Below are 20,290 nucleotides of genomic sequence, written 5' to 3'. Positions count from 1 at the left end.
CAGCAAAGCACTGCAGCAGGTGAGTGACAGGATGCAAATATCAGGGAGGACCTGCTCCTGTGTCTGCTTCAGTGCCTTTTCAGCCACACCTTTCTGGTAAATTGTAAAATGTCGGTCAGGGCGCTCTGGAGATGGGTCAAACGAGGCGTGCTCACACCCCAACTTCTTTTATGTCCTCGTGCCTTGAGGTGCATTTAGAAAATGCATCCAAGGTTTGTCTTATGTTGTAGGATTTAGCCAAGAGACACTGAGCAGAGCACTGTATAAGTGTCATTAAGAGAGTTTAGCAACAGGATAGTCTGTGATTCCAGATTCCAGGATACCCTTATGCATATCCTCTGTGTGTGTGGTATATATATATATATACATATATATATATATATATATATATATATATATATATATATATACATATATAAAATGTGTGTCTGTCTGTGTATATATATATATGTGTGTGTGTGTGTGTCTGTATGCAAGCAGAGTTTGCAAATATACACATCACCATAAAGTTTGAGGGTTTGCAGGTTGAAAACAACATGTTGGTACCAGCTGTGTAGCATGTTTCCTATGCATGGCATCAGTGTTGCTGATTTTCTATGCAGAGACACACACAGACCCCATAAAAACTTGGCCCTCATTTTATGAAAACTTACCTGAGACATTACCAACTTAGTATCTAAAGTCAGTACTTTCAAAGAGACTGAAAAAAAACATGTAAAAATTTTCAGTTTTGGTACACATTAAGCTTGTTAATACCAGAGTAAGTTTAGTTCACACAACCTTCCAGCATGAGTAACATTTTTTTTTTTCTGTGAAACTCAATGACTACAAATACATTAGTCCTGCAGAGGTTAGAAAGCAATGCTGTTTTATAATTTGGGTTTTATTTACAGGTAGTATTCCCATTTTTCATTATTTGGATTAGGCAACTAACTGGTCACAGTCTTTTAATGACATTTTTCTTCATTAAAAGAAAAAGAAAAATCTCTCCTTTTAATAGGTGTGTGCTTCACACTTTTCAAACTTCAATAGCATAGAATTTTTCACTTGGTCAGAAAGCTGATTTAATTTGCTGCTAGGTTAAAGGTTTCAGTTTTACATCCATGAATTCTCAAATTAAATTCAGTGCATTGCTTAAATTTCTAGCTGCAGTGCATTTAGCCTAATTGCTTTGGTAAGTTGGGTGCTTAGTAACTCCTACTTCTCTGAATTTTCATCTTTAAAGGCCAGCAAAATAAGCCTGAGGGCCACAGGTGGGCTAGCCTGCTCTTTGGGATTCACCTGTGGGGTCTTTGGATATCTCTTCCAGTCTGACTGCATCCTCAGACCATATCTGATGAGGCTGTTCTGCTGACAAGGGAGAGCATTTAAACACCTGTAGGTTTTAGCTATTTAAGCCCAAATCAGTTTTGAAGCAACAAGAAAGGCTGAACAAAATGGTTCAGATTTCAGTCAGTTGTCAACTAAATGTGTGCACTGGGCCTTTAAGTATTTGGCCAGACACATCTTGATTGCTTGGCTTTTGTTTTCACCCTTGGAAAGTCAGCTGGATAATGCCCTGTAGCCAAAGTCTATTCTGTGATGCTGCAAGTGGGCTGGGCTGGGGGTGCGGGGTGGGGGGAGTGTGTGTGTGAGGAGGGGGGTCCAGGTGAAGGGAGAATTAACCAAAACCAGACTTATATTCATGTATTTCCAAATTTTTTGTAAGCCAAGGTGTTTGCAGTCATTTTCAGCTTTCTTGCCACGTTAAATGCAAAAATCATAGGGATGTAAAATGATCCCAGCAATGCAATCTCTAAGATGGGCTCTTTTTGGGGACACATCACAATGCAAACAGGGAGGTGATGGAAACAGTCGAGGAAACTTCCACCACCGGCACCCTCAGAGGCAAGCCCTGAGTGTCTCATTTTTTCCTCTTTGTTTACAGTATTTTTAAAGCTTTAAGTTCTCACGCAACATATATGTCATTAAATGGCTGATTCCTCTTTGCACACGTTGTTGTGATGGCCTGTGGCAACCTGAATTAATTGTTTCAGTAGTTGATGGTGGTTACTAGCAGTAATTATTATAATTTGCATTTATAAAAACTTCTTTCATCTAAGGATCTCAAAATGCTTTTGCACACATTTAATTAAGCTTCACAACATCCTGTGAGGTAAGTGTCAAGAGTGTTGTTATATCCATTTTTACACGGGTTTCTCCAAGAAAACAAGGTCAGTCCATAACGTGACTGGTATTTGGTTCACATCACTTGCACAGGACAGGTAGCACGTCTGCAGGAATTAGGAATGCTGATCTAGGTCACTGTGCATCTCCCACAGAGCTCTTGCTGCTGCCACACTGTGTGGACACACGCACCAAGCCATGGCAAACACGTGATTTCCAGTCTCAGGTGGTCCTTTCCCTCTCAGGAGCACTAGAGCAGCAGAAAAGTCTTGGGAAGAAAAAGAGATAAACACCCAACAGGATGCACAAGATGAAAACCCACCTTGCAAAAAAATCTGTTCTTTCCACAACTTTCTACCTTAGCATTTAAGCCTCTCTTTGCAGTCTGCACACAGTAAGACGCGTCTGCTTTAGCCAGAGCCAAGAAAGCAGCTGCAGGCAATGTAAAGTCACCCTTCAGCAGCCACTCACCTGCTCTAGAAGAGGCTGCACACACTTCACCTCCACCCCCTACCAGCCTTAGACCCAACCCTATGGGCAATCAGCAATTCTGAGCTCTACTAAATCCTAGATTACCACTTGACAGATATTTAAAAGTGAGGATCAACCAAAGTAAAAGAGACTTGGATCTTGGGGGACAGCAGCTTTCAAAAGCTCATTTCTTTTTCAAACATATGACTATGTTGTTTAAATTGAACCTAGCTCTCTGTAAGGTCTGTTGATCACCATAATAGCCCTGAGGAAGATAGGTCTAAGTAAGTGCTTGCAAATTGAGTAAGGAGTCCCAGGCCATACCTTCATGAGTTCTTTAGCATCCTCATCAATTTATGTTTACATAAATTGTTTACATGTGGCAATGACCAGATTAGCCATTTGGAAAGAATTCTGCCTGTGGATGCACTTATTCCAAAATAAAAGCCACTTTGCTTTTCTAAATTAAGTGCACTTACAGGTAGAGAATGATTATTCTGAATAACATAAGAAAGAAATTTCATTCCCAAGTAGGCTATTGAGCAGAAATATTCTGAAATAATCTGTCTAATTTCTCATGTTGATGCTTTTTAAGGCACAGACAAAGTCACAGAGTTAACAACCAATTTTGTTTTCAATCCATTGTTTTCTTGGAGAGGGTGTGCCAGTGCAAGGCAGGAGCCAGAGATTCCTTTCAGTTTCCCTGAGTCAATGTACAGGATTTATTCTGGTCCATGTCTCTCTTCTGGAGGGAGGAATGCCTGGCAGCCAGAGGAATGTCTAGCACAAGAACACACATAATTTCATTTTACCTGGTGCTGTCTTACTTAACTTTCATCAGAAATGGGACAGTCATTGGCCTAAGCCTGCGTTTTCACTGAAGCTTTCTTCTGCTTTTTTTCTCCTCCAAACTTGTTCATGCCTGCTGTGGCACAGAAAAGAAAATTATGGCAGCAACCATACTTGACATGCATGACAGAACACAATGCCATGGGAATCCCAGCATCAGGCCCTCAGAGGAGTTTTTATTGCTGCCACCAGAAAGTTTCCAATAACTTCAAATGAGTATTTTTGGGCTATGTTTCTTTATTTGGAGGGGAGGGGGGAGGTAAAAATTCTCCTTGTGTTATCTCATATTGCAGAAACTGAGACTTGATGGGTACTACATTATCCTTTTTGGACCTCAGTCACTCCAAAAGATTCAAGATGAACTCTGCCTGCCCAGGCACCAGAGTCAGTGCCCCAGGGAATTTCTTCATATCTAAGGGATGTGCAGGATGTGTACTCGCATGCCCTTGCTGCCTCTCAGCTCTAGCTGTACATGCAGTTTTGCTTTAGGAACCTGTACCTCCAGTATTGCAATATCTTCTTCAGTCTCTGTCATCAAGAGTTTAAATACAGTTCAGATCAGTGTTAGTGGCCCAGCTCCAAATGAGGAGAATTGCTGCAATTCGTTATCTTGACAAATTAACTGGTCTGAGGCAATTCCTTTTTGAGAGAGATACAATTACCTAACTCTTGAACTCTAGCCTTGCTCCAATGCTATGGCATAGTTATGCACCTGCTCAAAAAGTGTGGATACTACTTTCCCATCCATAAATACAATTCTTTGATTTAAAAAAAAAAAATAAATAAAGGCTTTCTGAGGTGCCAAGGTGGCTGGTTGCACAGGGGAGGGACAATATGGGAGAGGCAGGGTCCTTGTCACCAAACCACGAGAGGAGGGGCTGGCACAGAGAGTGTTCTATCAGAGAAATGAATCACCACTTGTCCCATCCTCTGTTTTGAATCCAGCTTCCTGATCCAGTGGCTTTCCTGCTCCCAATGCACCACATGGAAAAGAGTAGCCTATTCAGACCTAAAGCAGATTTTTTTGGGGGGAAAAAAAAAAATCCAAGGTGTTTTCTTCCTGGGATTTAGGCAAAATTTTCTATTTCAATCCTTCAGTCTTTATATAACTGGTGGAAAAGTGCCATCAGCACTCCACTCCTGATGTGGACAGGGGCTGGTGCTCCTGGGAATGCAGAGTGACCTCCAGCCTTGCCCTCACCTCCTGGCCTTGAGGACCAGCTCCTTTCTGCCTTTTCTACCAAGCAATGAAAACAGATCCACAGTTACACATTGTTCTTCCAACCCAACGTGGGCAGATGCACTTCTCATCCTCTTCCCTGTGGAAAGCAACTCCTTTTGCCCCTCAGCCATAGCTCACCTGTGGGCATCATCTTTCCTTGTAAAAGGGCTCCCAGATGCTGAAAGATATTCCTTAACCATTCTTTTGAACCACTGCCTTTTGGAAACTGTTTAGGATAAAGCCGTCCGGCAGAAGGCTTGTGTTTGCCTAGAGCCTCTTTGTATGGACTTGGTGGCTGGGAGTTTCCTTGAGCTCCTCTTTGAACTCCAAGCCTTCAGCATCCAAAACATTTAACCCTCAATTTCTTTTCTGCTTTATCAGTTTGGCCAGCTTCCAGCTGGCAGCATTCATTTGCAGGCTCCCATTCTGCATCTCGTGTTTGCAGATTTGTCTTTTCCAATTAACCCCTTGAAATGGTTTTCTTCTCCCCGGAGCCTACCTGCCTCCGGTCTGGCCGGCACTTCTCCCTGCTCTGGATGCCCGAAGGGCAGGAGGCGGGAGTGGAGGAGCTGGGTCCCCGAGCTGGAAGTGCCAAGCAGAGGGTGTGCCCCACGCCCGGGCGGCACGGAGAGCAGCTGAAGGAACACGCAGGTTCGGCAGTGCCGGCTTTGCCCGTTGTGGGTTGGGGCTTGCAATGCCGGAGGCGCTTCTGCCTCTGCGGAGTCTCTGGAGCATCACTTATGAATAATGAGATCTTCCCTGAATGCTTTCGCTGGGATGCTCGGGAGCACGCGCCCACATTTCCACTGCTGCAGCCTTCTCCCCAAACAATGGGAATGTCTCTGCTCGCCAGCAGCTCTTCCACAGCTTTGTTTTAGAACAGCTATATCTAGAGAGTCACCTAAAATTAAAAAAAACAACAACAACAACAACAAAGAAAAATAAAGACTGTGTGTCTAAAGCATCACTTACCAAAGACATTGCCTAGTCTCCAGCAGTGTCTTCCCTCCTGTGCCTGCTGTAATTGCTGAGCAGTAGCAGCTCTAGGTTGCTCATCCTGGCACTCCAGCTGGTTCACAGGCATGCAGAGGAGGGGAGAGCTGCTCACCCACTGCCGGGATTGCCCGGCAAACTTCACACGGGCTGGGAAACCCGATAACATCTAGAGGTGCAGATCTCTATTGCTGAGACACCAGTCAAGCCTTTGAAGTGAGACAGGCTGGAATTGAAGCAAATCCTTGGTTGTTCAGTCCCTTCCAGCTGGAGACTCACCACGGCTTGGTACTACCACATCTGGATCACCCTGTAAGACACACCTTTTTTTTTGTTTTGTTTTGGTTTTTTAATTAATTAATATTGGCACTGCTGGGGTAGTTCCTAAGGAACCTGATTACTTAGGCTCCAGGGAGATATAAAATTAACTATTCAGGCTGTATAGCGGTTAGCTTAATTTTGTGTATGATTCTAGCAGAGCAAACGAGTAGTAGAGATGGAAATCTCAGCCAATGTTAATAAAGACTCAGCATTTCCATTTGCAGAAAGTTTTAAAACCAGATTTCACAGCAAGCTGCAGAAAACTGCTAAGTGAAGTGTAACTGTCTACACTACCAAAAAAGCAACAAAACAAAGCGGTTGTTTATAAATGTTAGCTTCTTCTTTAGTTTTATCACATAACTTTTATATTAATTCTTACATTTCCTGGCACACCCACTAAAACAGTTTTACTGCTGCTAATACCTCTACTACCCAACTTGTGAAATAATGAGCTCTACTAGTAGTGATTGAAATACCTTATCTTCTCAGGCATCAAATTGTTAAACAACAGAACTGGGAGATATTCAGATTTAATTTCAGGAATGATCTTATCCAGCTCTCTAAACAGTAACAGCTGCTCTCAATGAGTTTTAGAAGTACTACAAAACCAATATTTCGACAATTTGTATTTGTCAAATGCAAACATGTCAGCCTTGGGAATTAACAAAACAACACAAAAATAATCTAAAAATAAAAATCCATGGAAAACTAGCCCAGAAAAAGCAAAGAAGTTTAGAGTTACATTTTTCCACACTCACAAACAAAGCTCTGTGTTTTCCCTGCAGGAATTTGTTGAAACAAAGCAATTTTATTAGAATAGGTTTATTTAGAAAGACAGTTTTCAGAAGAACAATTGTAACCAGAAAAAAAAGCTGACCACACTCAAATCAGCAATGGAAGTTCCCAGTGATTTTGATACCAGAAGAATTGTATGCTTGTAGAATTGTGAAGAATTGTGGCTTTAGAAATAGCTTTATGTAGTTTGAGAAAAGCTGGGATAGAATTAAGTTATCATAACTTGGTAATGTGTGAAATCCTGCTCAATCTCATGCCCTCTGCAACAGTTATCTGCCTTTAAAAAAATCCCTAAAATGTCATAAAATCCTGATAGCTTGCTTTCAACAGGTAAAAAAATAAATACTTAATTTTTAAAAAGTCATTGCTTAATAAGAGGAGATACGAATTTATTTACATAGAATTAGCTGTTCAAGTAAAAAAATTAATTTGTTTAAATGCCTAGGAGAAAGAAAATGTGATTGTCAGTAAAGTCTACAGTTTTACAGCACTCACTTGAATTAACTACTTGCATTTCTTCAGACCCTTGATTAGTTTCTCTCAGAAAAACACTATTTACCTCTTTTTATTTTTTTTAGTAAAACAGCAATGTGTCTGAAGTCTGTGTAGTTCACTGGGAGTTCATTGGGATATATTTGCAATTCCTGAAGCAAAAAAGTGATATTTTATCTTTAGAAAGAGTTACATTTTTTTGAACTTATTGAATTTTCCAGAGATCAGCATGAAGAGTTCTGATTAAATGCTTGCTTCAGCGTTTTAAAGGCTCCTTGTGTCCCTGTTGCCTAAGGAGGTCGTACACGAGGATTGCTCTGTAAACATCAGATTGTACAGAATTGGCTCTGCACACCATGCCAGGCACACAAAGAGGAAGTCAAATGGCTTATCGCTCACTTATCAACTAGTTTATTTTTCACGCCCAAAAAAGGCTGCTACAAGAGCAGCTGCTACTTTGTAAATAATTTAATGGCTGCTGTTAAGTAGAGCTGTCAATTTTGCAAACAATATTAAAAGGAGATTTTCGTTTTACCACGGATTTGAAATGCGTTTTTATCCCTGAAAGTCCAGCGCAGGATCCTGGAGAATGGAAACAGCTTCCGATTTGCAGACACAGATTCAGAAGAGAATAGACATGTTTAAATAATGACAGATGTGTGGGCAGGCAAGGCGTGATATCTCATCACCTGCATGCATTTCCCAGAGAGCATCCTGCTCATTAAAGCATGGGAGAACTTTCAGTGGACTTGTAAAGAAAGGTATTTGACATGTGTGAGATGTAGCAACAGCAATTACCACCGAATTTTGGAAATGTAGAATATGCATTGGGTCACTGTATGGTTGGGTGTACACAATGCTATCCCAATATTTATCACGACAAATGGGATTTTAAAAAAATATTTTTAGCACGAAAGATTCATATTCTTGCATCTGGTAAATTACTTTAATGATGAAACCACAACATTAGCACAATACCAACTCTCAAATTTTTGAAATTCAAATTCAGATTGAAATCCCCAGTTCTTAACATGTTAAGCAAACAGTAGTTTAGAATTTAGACAGCAAGAGTCTATTGTGCAATAAGGCAAAGGAATATCTCGGATTGCCTGAATATAAAATCTTAGGTGAAACTTAAGATCTCTCCAGTGCTAGCACAAAGTCAGGTCTCTATCAAGCACCAAACACTAGCCAGAGCCCTCATCTAGATGTGAGGACCACCACCCTCTCCCAGCTCTGTGGCATTGCTGCCAAAATCCTTCCCTTTCTAATTAAAAGTGGGATATGTTGCCTCTAGTTTGGGAAGGGCTGTGTTGTTTAAACAGTGTTCCTTGCACATTTGTTTTTCCTGCTTTAGCACTTCTCACGGGGAACAGAGTCCATTTCCCACAACAAAAATATTTATTTCTTTATAACTCATATCTGATTGTTTTGTGGCTTTGAACCACTCCTGGCATCCACACTGCAGCTGTATCCCCAGACCACAATAGGTTCAATGCTCATAACTGTTTTAACATATCAGATATTTATTTTAGATATGAAAATGCAGAGAAATCTATTTGCACTCCTGTGGGTAAGAACCCTGCTCTTCCCCTGGTTTTGTGCTTGCAGGTGGCAGACTCCTCTGTTTTCCATGAGGTTTCCATGGATCCAGTAGCATTATTTAACAAGGTGTAGCTGTGCTAGATCGACAGCACAAAATATCAGCCACTGACCATGCTATAGTGAATTGCTCATAGCATTCATATATTAGAAATATGGCCCCCAAGGACTCTATACATCCAAATTGTAGCCCAGTCCATGTTGAAAAGCTCCTGGGTACCCCCTGGAGCACATGCATGAGTTACACTGAAGGGTTTGGTGTGAGGACTGGGATTTACTCATTGCTGGTTCTCAGCAGGGACAAAAAACCACAAATCACTAACTAGTGTGATGGAAAGAGATCAAGAAAAAGTTGACCCAGTTCTAATTGGTTTCTTTTCTCAGTACACACTCCTCGTTCAGCATCTCTCAGGGTTTTTATGTTCTGAAATGTCCCCACTCCTTGGAGCTGGGTCAGCCTCAGGAGTGGTGGCTCAGGAGAAGTCATGGGCATCATATATTGGTGAAAGTTTGTAGCTTTAAGGGGGTAAATTATTTAGGCCTTAGATGTTACTGAGTAAGTGGAAAAAGAAAAAAAAAAGAGAAAAGAAAAATGAATTACAGATGCTCAACTCACACTGTTCATCTGAGCTTTGACATTTTGCGAATTCAAAGGCTTAACATTCTGTTTCCTAACAAACTCTGGCCAAGTGAAGAGGGAGGCTCTTCAGGACCAAAGACTCCATTCTAGGTGGGAGCACAGCAGTGAGAGCTGTGTTCCAAAGCAGAGGCTGTCAAAATTTGTGCCACAAGACCTGCAGTGGTTTTTGCCTAATTATTCTTTTTCCCCATCAACAGGAATTTTGTTTAAGCCCTTTCCCAGAGCTCTTTCTGTGTATGAAAAGCAGCTTCTCACAAACTTTTATAAGTTCTCAATACTGTTCCTCTCATTCTCTTGGCTTGTCATTCTACAAGGTTCCAAGAAGAGCTCTCCAGAGAAACCTCCCTTACTTGCCCTGGATTTGAATTCCTGAGATTAAAGCATTGCCCGTACACTTGTATTCTCTTCTGCTTTTATTTCTCTTCAGATTCTTTTTTTAAAGATGGAGGAGAAGATGCACCAGTGCTGGTTTAGCACCTTTATTTATTGTAGTGTGGTGTGCATGCTTGAGGCGTGCTGCCTTCGACCGAGTTGGCCATTTTCAACCATTCCCCACACTGGGGAATGGCTGAAAATGTGGGAAGCAGCAGCACAGACAGACAGCATCAGCTACCTGGGAAAGCCAAACCTTGCCACACTTCACCCTCCCTCACACCACAAATGCCAGTAATATTTAGGTGGCATGAAGAGTAGGAATAGTCCACAGCAATCCCACGGCACTGGATTTTTAAGGCTCAGAGGTTCAGAAAGGCTTACGAGGAGATTTGCCCTCCTAAGCCAGTTCTGGGTCTCCAGACAAAATGTAAACCAAGAGCGTGGCAACACCCGCCAGACTTACATCTCCCCGCTGCCCACGGTGCCACCATGGGTATCCTGCAGATCAGCTTACACAGGATCCAAGACAGCAGAGAACAAGGGGACAAGAACAGGATTAGAGGGGGAAAAATGCAAAAGGGTCTTATGATTTTGAGAAAAATCTTTTAAAGTCTTTATCTGTAACAGGATTTTTTTCCCTTAATCCAAACTCTGCTAGCCTGCGGTTTGATTAAATTATTTATTTATTTATTTTAGGTCTCACACCTAGAATATGCATTTCTTCCTCTATATTTTTAAGTGGTTCAGATATTTTTAAACAATTTCCATTACTAGAGGGCTCAGACTAGAACTTGTGAATTGGATGCTCATGCTTCACCTACTGAACACTTCAGGCCTTAATTGTGAACCAAAATGTTTTAAAACATAAATTTAAAACATAAACAAATAAAACTAAGGGAAGCCTTTATTTTTAAAGGAAGGAGTTACACATAGTCCTCTGGGGAACTAGCCCAGTTGATAAGACTTTGATCCCTATGGCTCATGCAGCAGCTTTTGGCAGCCAGCTGGACCTTCTGTAGTTGACAATTTAGAGAATGTATTTCCTCCTTGCTATCTACAGCCAATACACACTCTGTCTCTGTCTTTCAAAAACTCTTGGACCTGTTTCTTGTTGCTGGTCATTGGCTACTTGGCCTCCTTTTCAAGGGAAAAGCCAAGGGTGAAAGCTGTGGGTTTCCATTCAGTTTGATCCCTTGCATGAGAGGACACCCTTGTCCTTACGGGCATCCAAGGCAAACAGCTGGCAGCCTGCTTGGTACTTTCAGATGAAGTAACTGTGATACCATATCTTAACAGAACTTCTGGGGCAGTCAGATGAAGAAGACCCATCTTGTGAAGCTTTCCCTGACCAGTCTCCAGAGCAGGGAGGAGGGTGCAACCCGCCTGCTCCCGGCCCTGCCAACAGACCGCCAGCGCCAAGCTGCTCCCACAGGTGAGTTGTGAATGGTTTCAAAATGAATGTTTGATAGTCTGAGCCTTCCTGACAACTGCAGCTGTCTGCAGTTATCATGACTGTAAACACGATAAAACATTAACACACTAAGAACTAAGAAAAACCTGGAAGGCCAGAGGATGCGGCATAGACACAATGAAATCTCCAGAAATGCAGACAGTTTGCAAGCTTTTAACACACACTAGCGCAACCATTTTCAAATTAAATCATCTGGGCAAAGGCAGCTTTGCTTGTTGAATGTGGAGAAAAAAGAAATACAGCAATGAAAATGCAGCAAATTAACAGTTGCAGGTGGTGAACAGAACTTTTAAAAACCTGACATGATCTTACAGATTTCTGTAAGCAGATCACTAGCCTGTAATCAAAATTCCTGGGAAGATCTTTCAAGACTGCCCTTCTTCTGAGGCTGATTAAAAACCTTGAACTTAGCTATGAGAGAAACAACAGTTCTAATAATTGGGATTTTTTTTACAGCACTTTTGTTGCTAGTGAACCTGCACACCACCTTGCAAGGAATAGGAAATTAAAAAATAGAAATTAAAAAGAAACAGCTCTTCTGCAAAGATTGAAAAAGCATTTGTTTCTGTTATTTTTCTTGATAGAAAAGAAAAAAACAGGTATTTGTTCCCAGTGAGTATATCAATGTGTAGTATATAGACTTATTTTTATTTTCTATGCCTACTGTCTGTAGGAATGTTTTTAGAAAATCTGGTGTGAGTATGACATCGAAGTTCCACATTGCATTCATCCCAGCCATGTGTACATAACTGTGCTGAACGCACAGTTCATTTTCTTCTTTCTTCATTTTCTTCTTTCCTTCTCTTTCTGAAAATCTGTATGTTAACTAGTTTTCTGTCTCCCCTCACATGGGAACATTGAGTTTTTTCAATATTCAGTGTTACATTCATTTTACCAGCTGCACACCATGAGTGAAGTGTTTATTTTATACCTTGCCTACAACTTTTAGGATACAGGACATTCTCTAAAGCTTTCAGAGCTATCTAATGGGTTTGGAGGTGGGCCTGGCTTTAAAAATACAGTGCACAGTTATTCCTTCTTAACTTTTGGGATGAAGATACCACCGACCTGATATGGGCAAATTACAAAGACAGTCTCCATGCTGGAGGCTGCATTGTCTCCAGAGGGCTCTCCAAGCGCTCCAATAAAAGGAGCACACCAGAGCCGGGACTAATCCCAACACGCCTCTGATCCCAAGGTATAAACACGCTGTCCTCCCTCCCTTTCGCTCACCTTTTTCCTTTCGGAGCTTGCTATGACTCACACATCTCTGGCAGTCCCACGTCTGCCTTCGTCAGGCGTCTCGGGAGAGAGGCTGAGAGCTCAACTTTGCCCCGACCACGTTTGCCTGCGCCGACCCAGGTGGGTCACCATCAGTCGCTGAGCCTCAGGAGTGGTTCCTTGCAGTCGCCAGAGCTGCATAAACAGCTGGGTTTTCTCAAGGCTTTTGGTTGGAGAGCATAAAGCAAGCTGCCACCCGTGCACCAGCTCCTCCACCTGTGGACACCTGGAGATGCCGCTGACCTCTGCCGGGAGAGGCCGGAGATTTCAGTGGTCGCTTACAATGCTATGGAAGAAAACTTCTCACGGCTCTGCTGGCTGGCCACAGCTGCTTGAAGCCTGCCAACAAGAATTTAGGTTTCGAAGGCACTCCCTTGTGACAACACCAGCCAGGTGGGAAGGTCACCTGCTGAGGCACAGGTGACTCCAACAACTTCTTCCCTGTGCTTAAAGAAAGCCACGGGTGGTTACAAGCACCCAGCTGTGGCTTGGTTTGCCTCCAGTTTCACAGAGTTGCTCTTCTAAAATGCATCGGCTGCCACGTCTGCGTCAGACTTCTTCATATGAAGAAATCTCTATAAAGAAAGGAAGTTTTAGTGTTGGGACCTTACATAAATAGGGCTGTTCTCTGTTCTATGGTCATTGCAGTGTTTCATCTCTCTGTCCCAGATACTCCAGCATTACCAGAGACTTCTGGGTTTGTAATTGGCTTCTTCTGGGTAGTAGTGGTTCTTTAAGTTCCTGTAAGAGATCACACCAGGACTTTGCAGTTGTTCAGCAAGAGTATCCAATGGCTGTTCTTTCTTCTTTCAGAGTCTCTTGTTATCTGCCTTGGCTTTACATCTTTGTACCAGCTAGTCACACCAATTACTACATTACTGCATTTCTAACACAACCACCCCATCAGTCCTGGATGCTGTCCCAAATCTGCATTTCACTCAACTTTCTGGAAGCTCATCTCCAGCACTTATTTCTTTCTTCCTTGTATTTCAGCTCTTGGGACAGCTGAGGCATATCTCATGAGGTACATCTAGGCAGAAGTCACAAGCAAGGGCCTTGTGAAGACTAGCAGAAGACACTTATGTTTCACTTGCCTAATAAATCTTGTTTCTGATGCCCTTCAGGGAGTTTGACATCTGCATACCTGTAACTGGAGCCCAGTTTTCAGTCTGTGTGATTAAAAAATCACTTAAACTAACTCTTCACATCATCATAATCTCCTTTGCTTAACCAGGAAAGCCATAATCTGGGATGAAGACAGGGACAGAAAATTGTCAGAAGAGGATGGAAACAAAATAATCATTCATAAAACAATCTCAAGGGCTTATTTCTTTAAGAACTTATTCTTGATTTAACTCCATGATGTTTTATGGAAGCAGCAGTTGTGCTGCTGCCACTGGAGAGCTGTAGTCAGCTTTCTGATCTGTATGCACACACACACACAAAAGTATGGGCACTAAAGATTTCAAGACAGCATTCCAGAAAGCAGCATTTCATTTGCTGCCTGATTTCTTTCACTCTAACATAAAAAAGGACAGTTAAACACCACCAACAATGCACAGTCCAGTGAATGATTTTCTAAGACAAAGATCTCACCTCTGGCTTACATTTGGCATTGACCATTGACTTCTCTCCTCCCAAGTGTCAGCTATGTTTTAGCCTGGAAGTTCCCGCCCTCACATTACTTTTGTTATCTGTTTATGAAAACATTTTGATCGGCATAACCCTGCAGCAGAAGCTTGTACTGGAGGAGGATATTTTGGATGCTGTTGTTCAGAGGACCAAGGTAGCATGCTGATCCTCTCAGCCACACAAAGGAGCTGATTGACTGCCTGTGAGACAGCTCAATTCTGGATGAGTCAACCAGAGAGTGCCTGTGACCATGGCAGAGTCTGGCACCAGAGTCACACAGAGCTGTGACTGCACTCACTCCTCTGCCACTGGCCTTGGTAGCTGCAGTGTGGGTTTCCTCCCCATCAGTGTGTCATTCTCTTTCCTTACTATAATGTGTTGTGGGCTTAAGTATCTTCCATTTGTTGGAAGTGTCAGGATGCATGTGAAGCTGGGTTGGAGGGTTTTTTAGCTCATTATCCATCTACCTAGCCCCCATCCCCCAAACCAGAACTACTCCCATTTTAATTAGGCTATCAATTACTTTAATACAAGTTATTAGGATAGAAGGCAAAAGTGTTTGTCATCACAGTGATTTTTACCATTAAACTTTGTTAAAAATATACACCTTCCTACTTCTCTACAAAGATTTTATTTAATCTCATGAGCATGTCTGTATATTTTGAATCTGTAGCATCACTGAGCAAAGCAGATGCTTTCCTAAGCAAACCCTAGGAAGTTCTAACAGCATCTTTCAGATCTGTTGCTAAATCAACATAGAGGGGGGGAATTAGAGTTATCCCACAGCATCCCCTTTTGTGTGTCACATAAAAAACAACATTAAATGGATTTCTTACTCCTAAATGACTGTTCTGTGCAACTAAAGTAGGCATTCATCACCGTTATGGCTTCCACCTTTTCCTCTTTAACCAGGAAGCAAACCCAGTCTTAAAATAGCAGGAATATAGGTTGAGGGATAATGTCTGCCAGGTTCAGGTGTAATCCTACCACCTGCTCTATCTGCCTGAGCAGTTTTCAGTTCCAAATTAACTCTGTTAATAGGTGTGATGCAGGGATGTGGCAATGTGGTGGAGGAAATCCATGTCAGATGTGGGATCCAGGAGTTCAGCTGCATCTGGTGCTGTTCCTGCCTGGCTGCTGCAGCCTTCCCTCTCTTTCCTTCTCTTTCTTCTCTTCCTTCTCATTCTTTGCCACTGCTCAGCCCAGGAGCTTCATGTGCCTCAAGAGTGCTACAGCAGGCAGATATAGATGGCTTTGTGCAAAGTTGCACTCTCAATTTCTACATCTGTAAAACTGAGATAATACATTACCGAATTCAGAGGGGCAAGTTAATCAGTCAGTGTGCACACTGCACCTTGAAAATACAAAATTAACTCTTCTGAGCCCATAAGTGCTGAAGATGCATCAAGGTGTGCTCCATGGCCTCTTGATTCCAGACAAAGGTCCTCTTGATTAAATTAGATTGCTAATGTATTAACGCATTAGCACACTTGAAGAAAGAAAAGTTTGAAAAAGCAATTTGGCTTCATCACATGAATGGTGTGTATACTTAATGGAAATTTTTCCAGCATTCACAAAACAAAGAAAAATCAATAAAATGTCTGCCAACTGTTCCACTGAAAACATTTTATAATCTATAGCACTGAGAATCCTGAGCCAAGATAAACCAGCCTTGCTGACAGAAAATACTGACAATTATTTTACATTGATTCAACTTGGCCCAGCCCAGACTGACCTTGTTTATTCATCTCAGTCTCTTAATTCATATTAACTTGGCATCAAAATGGGACATGTGGCATGTGGGCTGAAGACCCATTTCTGTATCTTAGACTCAGATAAATGTAGTGCATTGAGTACTTCCAGTGCCTTGAGCTCTTAGGTAGATTTATATGCATTAGACTGAACTGGTTAAGTTCCTTTTATCCCTGCTGGGCTTTTCATGTCTGTTGACTGTAAAACTAGAAGCTCAGTAGAGGTAACATCTTCTTCTAAGCCTTTGGATATACATGAAATCCTCCCAGTACTGGTCAATTCTAAAGACACATCTAAAGAGGATGGAGGCTTTTAAGTGCTTTTAAAATATAAAAATAGAAGGGTTATGGCAATTTGGCAGTCAAAAAAGCAATTTGTGGGTCTCGTCAGAATCCAAGGCTGTGTGTAAGAAAGCTGATCAAGACACTACAGAGGAGATAATGGGGTCGAAGAGCAGAAGAATCCCCCTGCTTTTCCAACCAGCATAATCTGGTCTCCAATGAAGTTTCTTAGTTTCTTATACTGAACCAATAAAGCTTAGTGTGATGGGAGAGTTGCATTACTGCAGCTTAAAAATGTCTGGAGAAAGCTGATGAGGAGAGGTGCTTTTAGTTGTTTTATATGTGCCCAGCTGCTTGCATAGCTGTCTTCTGGCTGGTAGTGGGAAGACAAAGGCACGTGGAAAATCTCAGCTTTTTCTTTAATTATTTATGTTCTCATCAGCAATAAAGGGCTTTTTATGCCTGGAATGTATTATTTGTATTATCAAAGCTGAATGAGATTTTGCACTGTGGCAGTGAAGAAATTGGGTGCTGCACAAAAGCATTCACGTTTTTATTCTCACACGCTGTCGTAGCTGAAAGCCACCCTTAAGTAAAACACTACTTGAGTCAAACATGACTACATCCAGTGAGGAGGAAAAGCTACCCAAATGATGAGAATCCTCCCAAAAGAGTTCCCAGTTGGCCTGGCATTGGATGTTTAGTTTATTTTCTCTACTTGATTCAGTCTTGATGAAAGCAATGCTCCCTTGGACTTCACCGGGCGCTTGGCAGGTTGTGGATGGCAGGACGAGAGGCGAGTCAGCAAGCCAAGATGGCACAATGTGGCCTCCAGGTTTCCAGTTCCACTGCACTGGGAATGGATTGCCTTTCCACATGGCTGTGTAAGCAGAGATTAATGATGGCTGAAGAAACCAAAACTAGCAAAACAAAACAAAAACAAATAAACAAACAAAAAAAACCAAAAAATTACCAACAACAGAAAAAAACCCAACAAATTCATTTACATTTTCCATAACACATAGTTGATGCTTTCCTCACTGCACCTCTTTCACAACTTGGATTTCAGTGATGAAAGTGGTATAGGGACAAAAATTTCAGAAAATCAGTGCTGTATTTTGGGTTTGATATCCTCCTCTCCTGGCATCTGCCCAACTTCCTCCATGCAGGGCTGCCAGCAGTGCCTGGTGCCTGCTCTGTGTGTTACACATCCCCAGCCTGTCCTGCTTAACAAAATTTTAATTACTCAAAACACCCCCAGCCTTATACCTTGTCTTTGAATGACAGGACAGTGCTGCAGCGACTGCACGGCCAAATGAGCGATCCTAGTGACGCTCAGTCAACAAACATACTGGCATCTGATGGAAAAGAGTGCAGTCTGTGGCCAGGAAATTACACAGGCTGCTGTATACCTGTAAAGATAGAAAACAAACAGAACAGCTTTACACTGCTCTGCAGTATCTCCCCAACTCTGCAGGCATTGCTCCCTCCCCTTCTATCACTTCTGTTCTGTCTTCCAAGACCCACCAGCCACAGAAAAGCAGAGGACACTGAGCCTGGAGCAAATGGCCACACCACCTCCTTGATCCAGAAAACCTTTTCCAGCAGCCAGGAAGGTAAGTGAACAAGTCTCTTTCAAATATGCACAGGGGGATGAAGCTAGAAATATTGGTAATTCACATCTTGAACATTCATTTGGGTCCAGGAGAAAAAAACAAGGCATTGCAGCATGAGCTCGGTTTGTGTATTCCTAGCAGGGAAAGGCAGGAGGACTCAGCTACTGGCTCGTGGAAAGTAGAATAAGTCAACCAATCACCTGAATCTCCTTATCTAGCAGCAGTATCCCTGATTTAACACAAACAGGCAGAGTTTGTTACTCCCAGATGTTGTGGCTCTGTTGCTCTGTGCAGGAGCCAGCAGCAGCAGAGCCTCCCGCTTCCCTGGCTTGGGAAGCAGCAGCGCACGCGGTTCCTGCGGGGCTCTGGAGGAGGCGAGGGCGGCTGCCTTGCTTGGCATTCCCATCACAGCAGAGCCCAGGGAGTGCAGCAGTCCAGCAGAGGAGCAGCCCAGCACGAGAAGGTCATGGTTAAAGAGCTGTCCCATGCGGGCAGCCAGGCAGGGATAGGTCAGAGTGTTTGCACAAGGGGCGAGACGAGGATTTTTATCTCCTGCCCTGTCCGGGTGTCCCGTGGCTGTACAGACAGGTAGGAATGGAGCCAGTCTCCAGGCATGGGGAGGCCAGGTGGTTCCTACAGCCACAGCTGAAAGAGATCATTTCAAACAAGTCAGTTATGGATACACTTCCACCTTGCAGTGAAGCTGAACTTGCCACCGCCACAACGGGTCAGCCCTGCTGCCCCCTCGCCTCCTTCTTCCACCCACATTCATGCAGGGAGCTGACAGCACATTAACCCAACCCAAAAGAGCTGTTAGTTTTCTTTCCCGTGGGCTTTTGTCCATCCCATGAACCAACCTGCCTTGTGTGGGGATTAGAAGACACCACAGACAGCACCGAGCGAGGGGCAGAAGGACACTGCCTGCAGCAGGACTTCTTTTTGATGTTGGCAGCTGTTAATTCTGCTCAAGCTGTAACATGAAGCCTCATCCTGAAGCAGCTCCTGCAGCAACCTGGCAGCACACAGCCCTCCCAAGACAGGAGGTGAGCACTCAGGCAGGCAGCCTGTGCCGAGCCCCACCACCCCAGGGCTACCCCACTGCAGGGAGAGAGGAGTGCTGCAGCCACCACTGTCCCAGACTGCCCATCCCAGTCCTGCAACAGCTCTTCACTGAGCTGGGACCACCTGGGACCCCTGATCTGCTGCTGGCCTTGCATCTCCACATGGCCTCATCCACAAAAATCATAGTTGCTTTAACTTGTTGTGGTGTTTGAGGGAATATACATATCCTACGTGTATAGACTTGTATAAGCAATATATTATTTTAATTCATCCATTGAATAACATGATATAAAATAGCTTTTTTATCAAAAAAGTGAAAGTAATACCTCTGTTTGTTTGGGTTTTTCAGTGAGTTAAATGGAATGTAAATAACATGGCGGGTGTTTTTGTTTGTTTTCTTTTTTTTTTTTTTAAGGAAATATGGAAGCCATTCCTTCAGAGCAGGTAACCCATTTCTGATTTATTATTTTATTTCTGCTTATTATTATTTACTCTATTTTGAAGCTTCCTGAAACTCCCCAAGCCTGTCCATGCAAGCTGTCTGCCTGCAGGGCTCTTGCTGGAATTGGTAGAAATGCTCCTGCACGGTTCTGCTAGAGTAGGGCTTCACCTGCTGCTTTGTACTGAGCACAGCACATAAAGCTCTCATCCTCCAGCCACGTTTCTCTTACACGAGCTAACCAGCCCTTGGACTGGCACTTCCAAGAGGAAGATTGCAGGGGAAAGGGGTGAGATGCTTCCCTATGGTGTAGTTATAACTCTGAGCTGATTTAACTGCGAGGTGCTGCCAGTAGAGTGGTCCATCCCTTCCCACACTGCCGGCCTCTGGACCTCGTCCCTCTCCCTGTCCCGCACTGCCTCGCACGCTTCCTGCAGGAAACTCGCTGCGGGGCGAGAGGAGGAGAAGACAGGGAAACCCTACCCTGCCCCCCATGTCCTTCATCTGCCACGGGGACATTCCCTCCTGGCCTGGTTTGGGATCCCAGGTGGCTGGGAGTCAGTGGAGGTGCGCACAGGGCACAGACACAGGGCGAGCCTCTCTCCGGAGCCGGTGAGTCAGCAGCGCGCAGCACAAACGCGCTTCCTCAGTTCCACGCTAAAGGGAGAACTAAAATAAAGTATAACAAATGATAAAATAACTCGTGGCAGCGCCAATGAAGGCACAAGAGCGCCTGTGTTTTAGCCTTCTCCCAATTACAATTCCTGTTTAAACTTTTATTTTTGAGGCCAAAAAGTATTCAGTGTTTGGCCTCAGTGCAAATAGATCAT

General features: G+C 43.1%; 1 protein-coding gene across 8 annotated transcripts in view; it reads left to right on the top strand.

Annotated features, from left to right (window-relative positions):
- Positions 1-20,290, top strand: part of WDPCP (WD repeat containing planar cell polarity effector) — a 149,233-nt gene that overhangs the window by 122,581 nt on the left and 6,362 nt on the right. For 4 of the 8 annotated variants that reach the window (XM_053974594.1, XM_053974592.1, XM_053974593.1 and 1 more), the window contains 2 exons: positions 11,223-11,358; positions 17,865-17,959. In XM_053974594.1, coding sequence (XP_053830569.1) covers positions 11,223-11,358; positions 17,865-17,959 — 231 coding nt within the window. Of the gene's footprint in view, positions 1-11,222; positions 11,359-11,853; positions 11,929-17,864; positions 17,960-19,436; positions 19,466-20,290 lie in introns of those variants that run through there. The other 4 variants (XR_008436537.1, XM_053974595.1, XM_053974598.1 and 1 more) reach the window with 2 other exon arrangements.

This window comes from Vidua macroura, chromosome 3 (assembly GCF_024509145.1).
Source record: "Vidua macroura isolate BioBank_ID:100142 chromosome 3, ASM2450914v1, whole genome shotgun sequence".
NCBI classification, from domain to species: domain Eukaryota; kingdom Metazoa; phylum Chordata; class Aves; order Passeriformes; family Viduidae; genus Vidua; species Vidua macroura.
The sequence above is the reverse complement of the archived record's forward strand: the minus strand, read 5'-3'. Positions and strand labels throughout refer to the sequence as shown.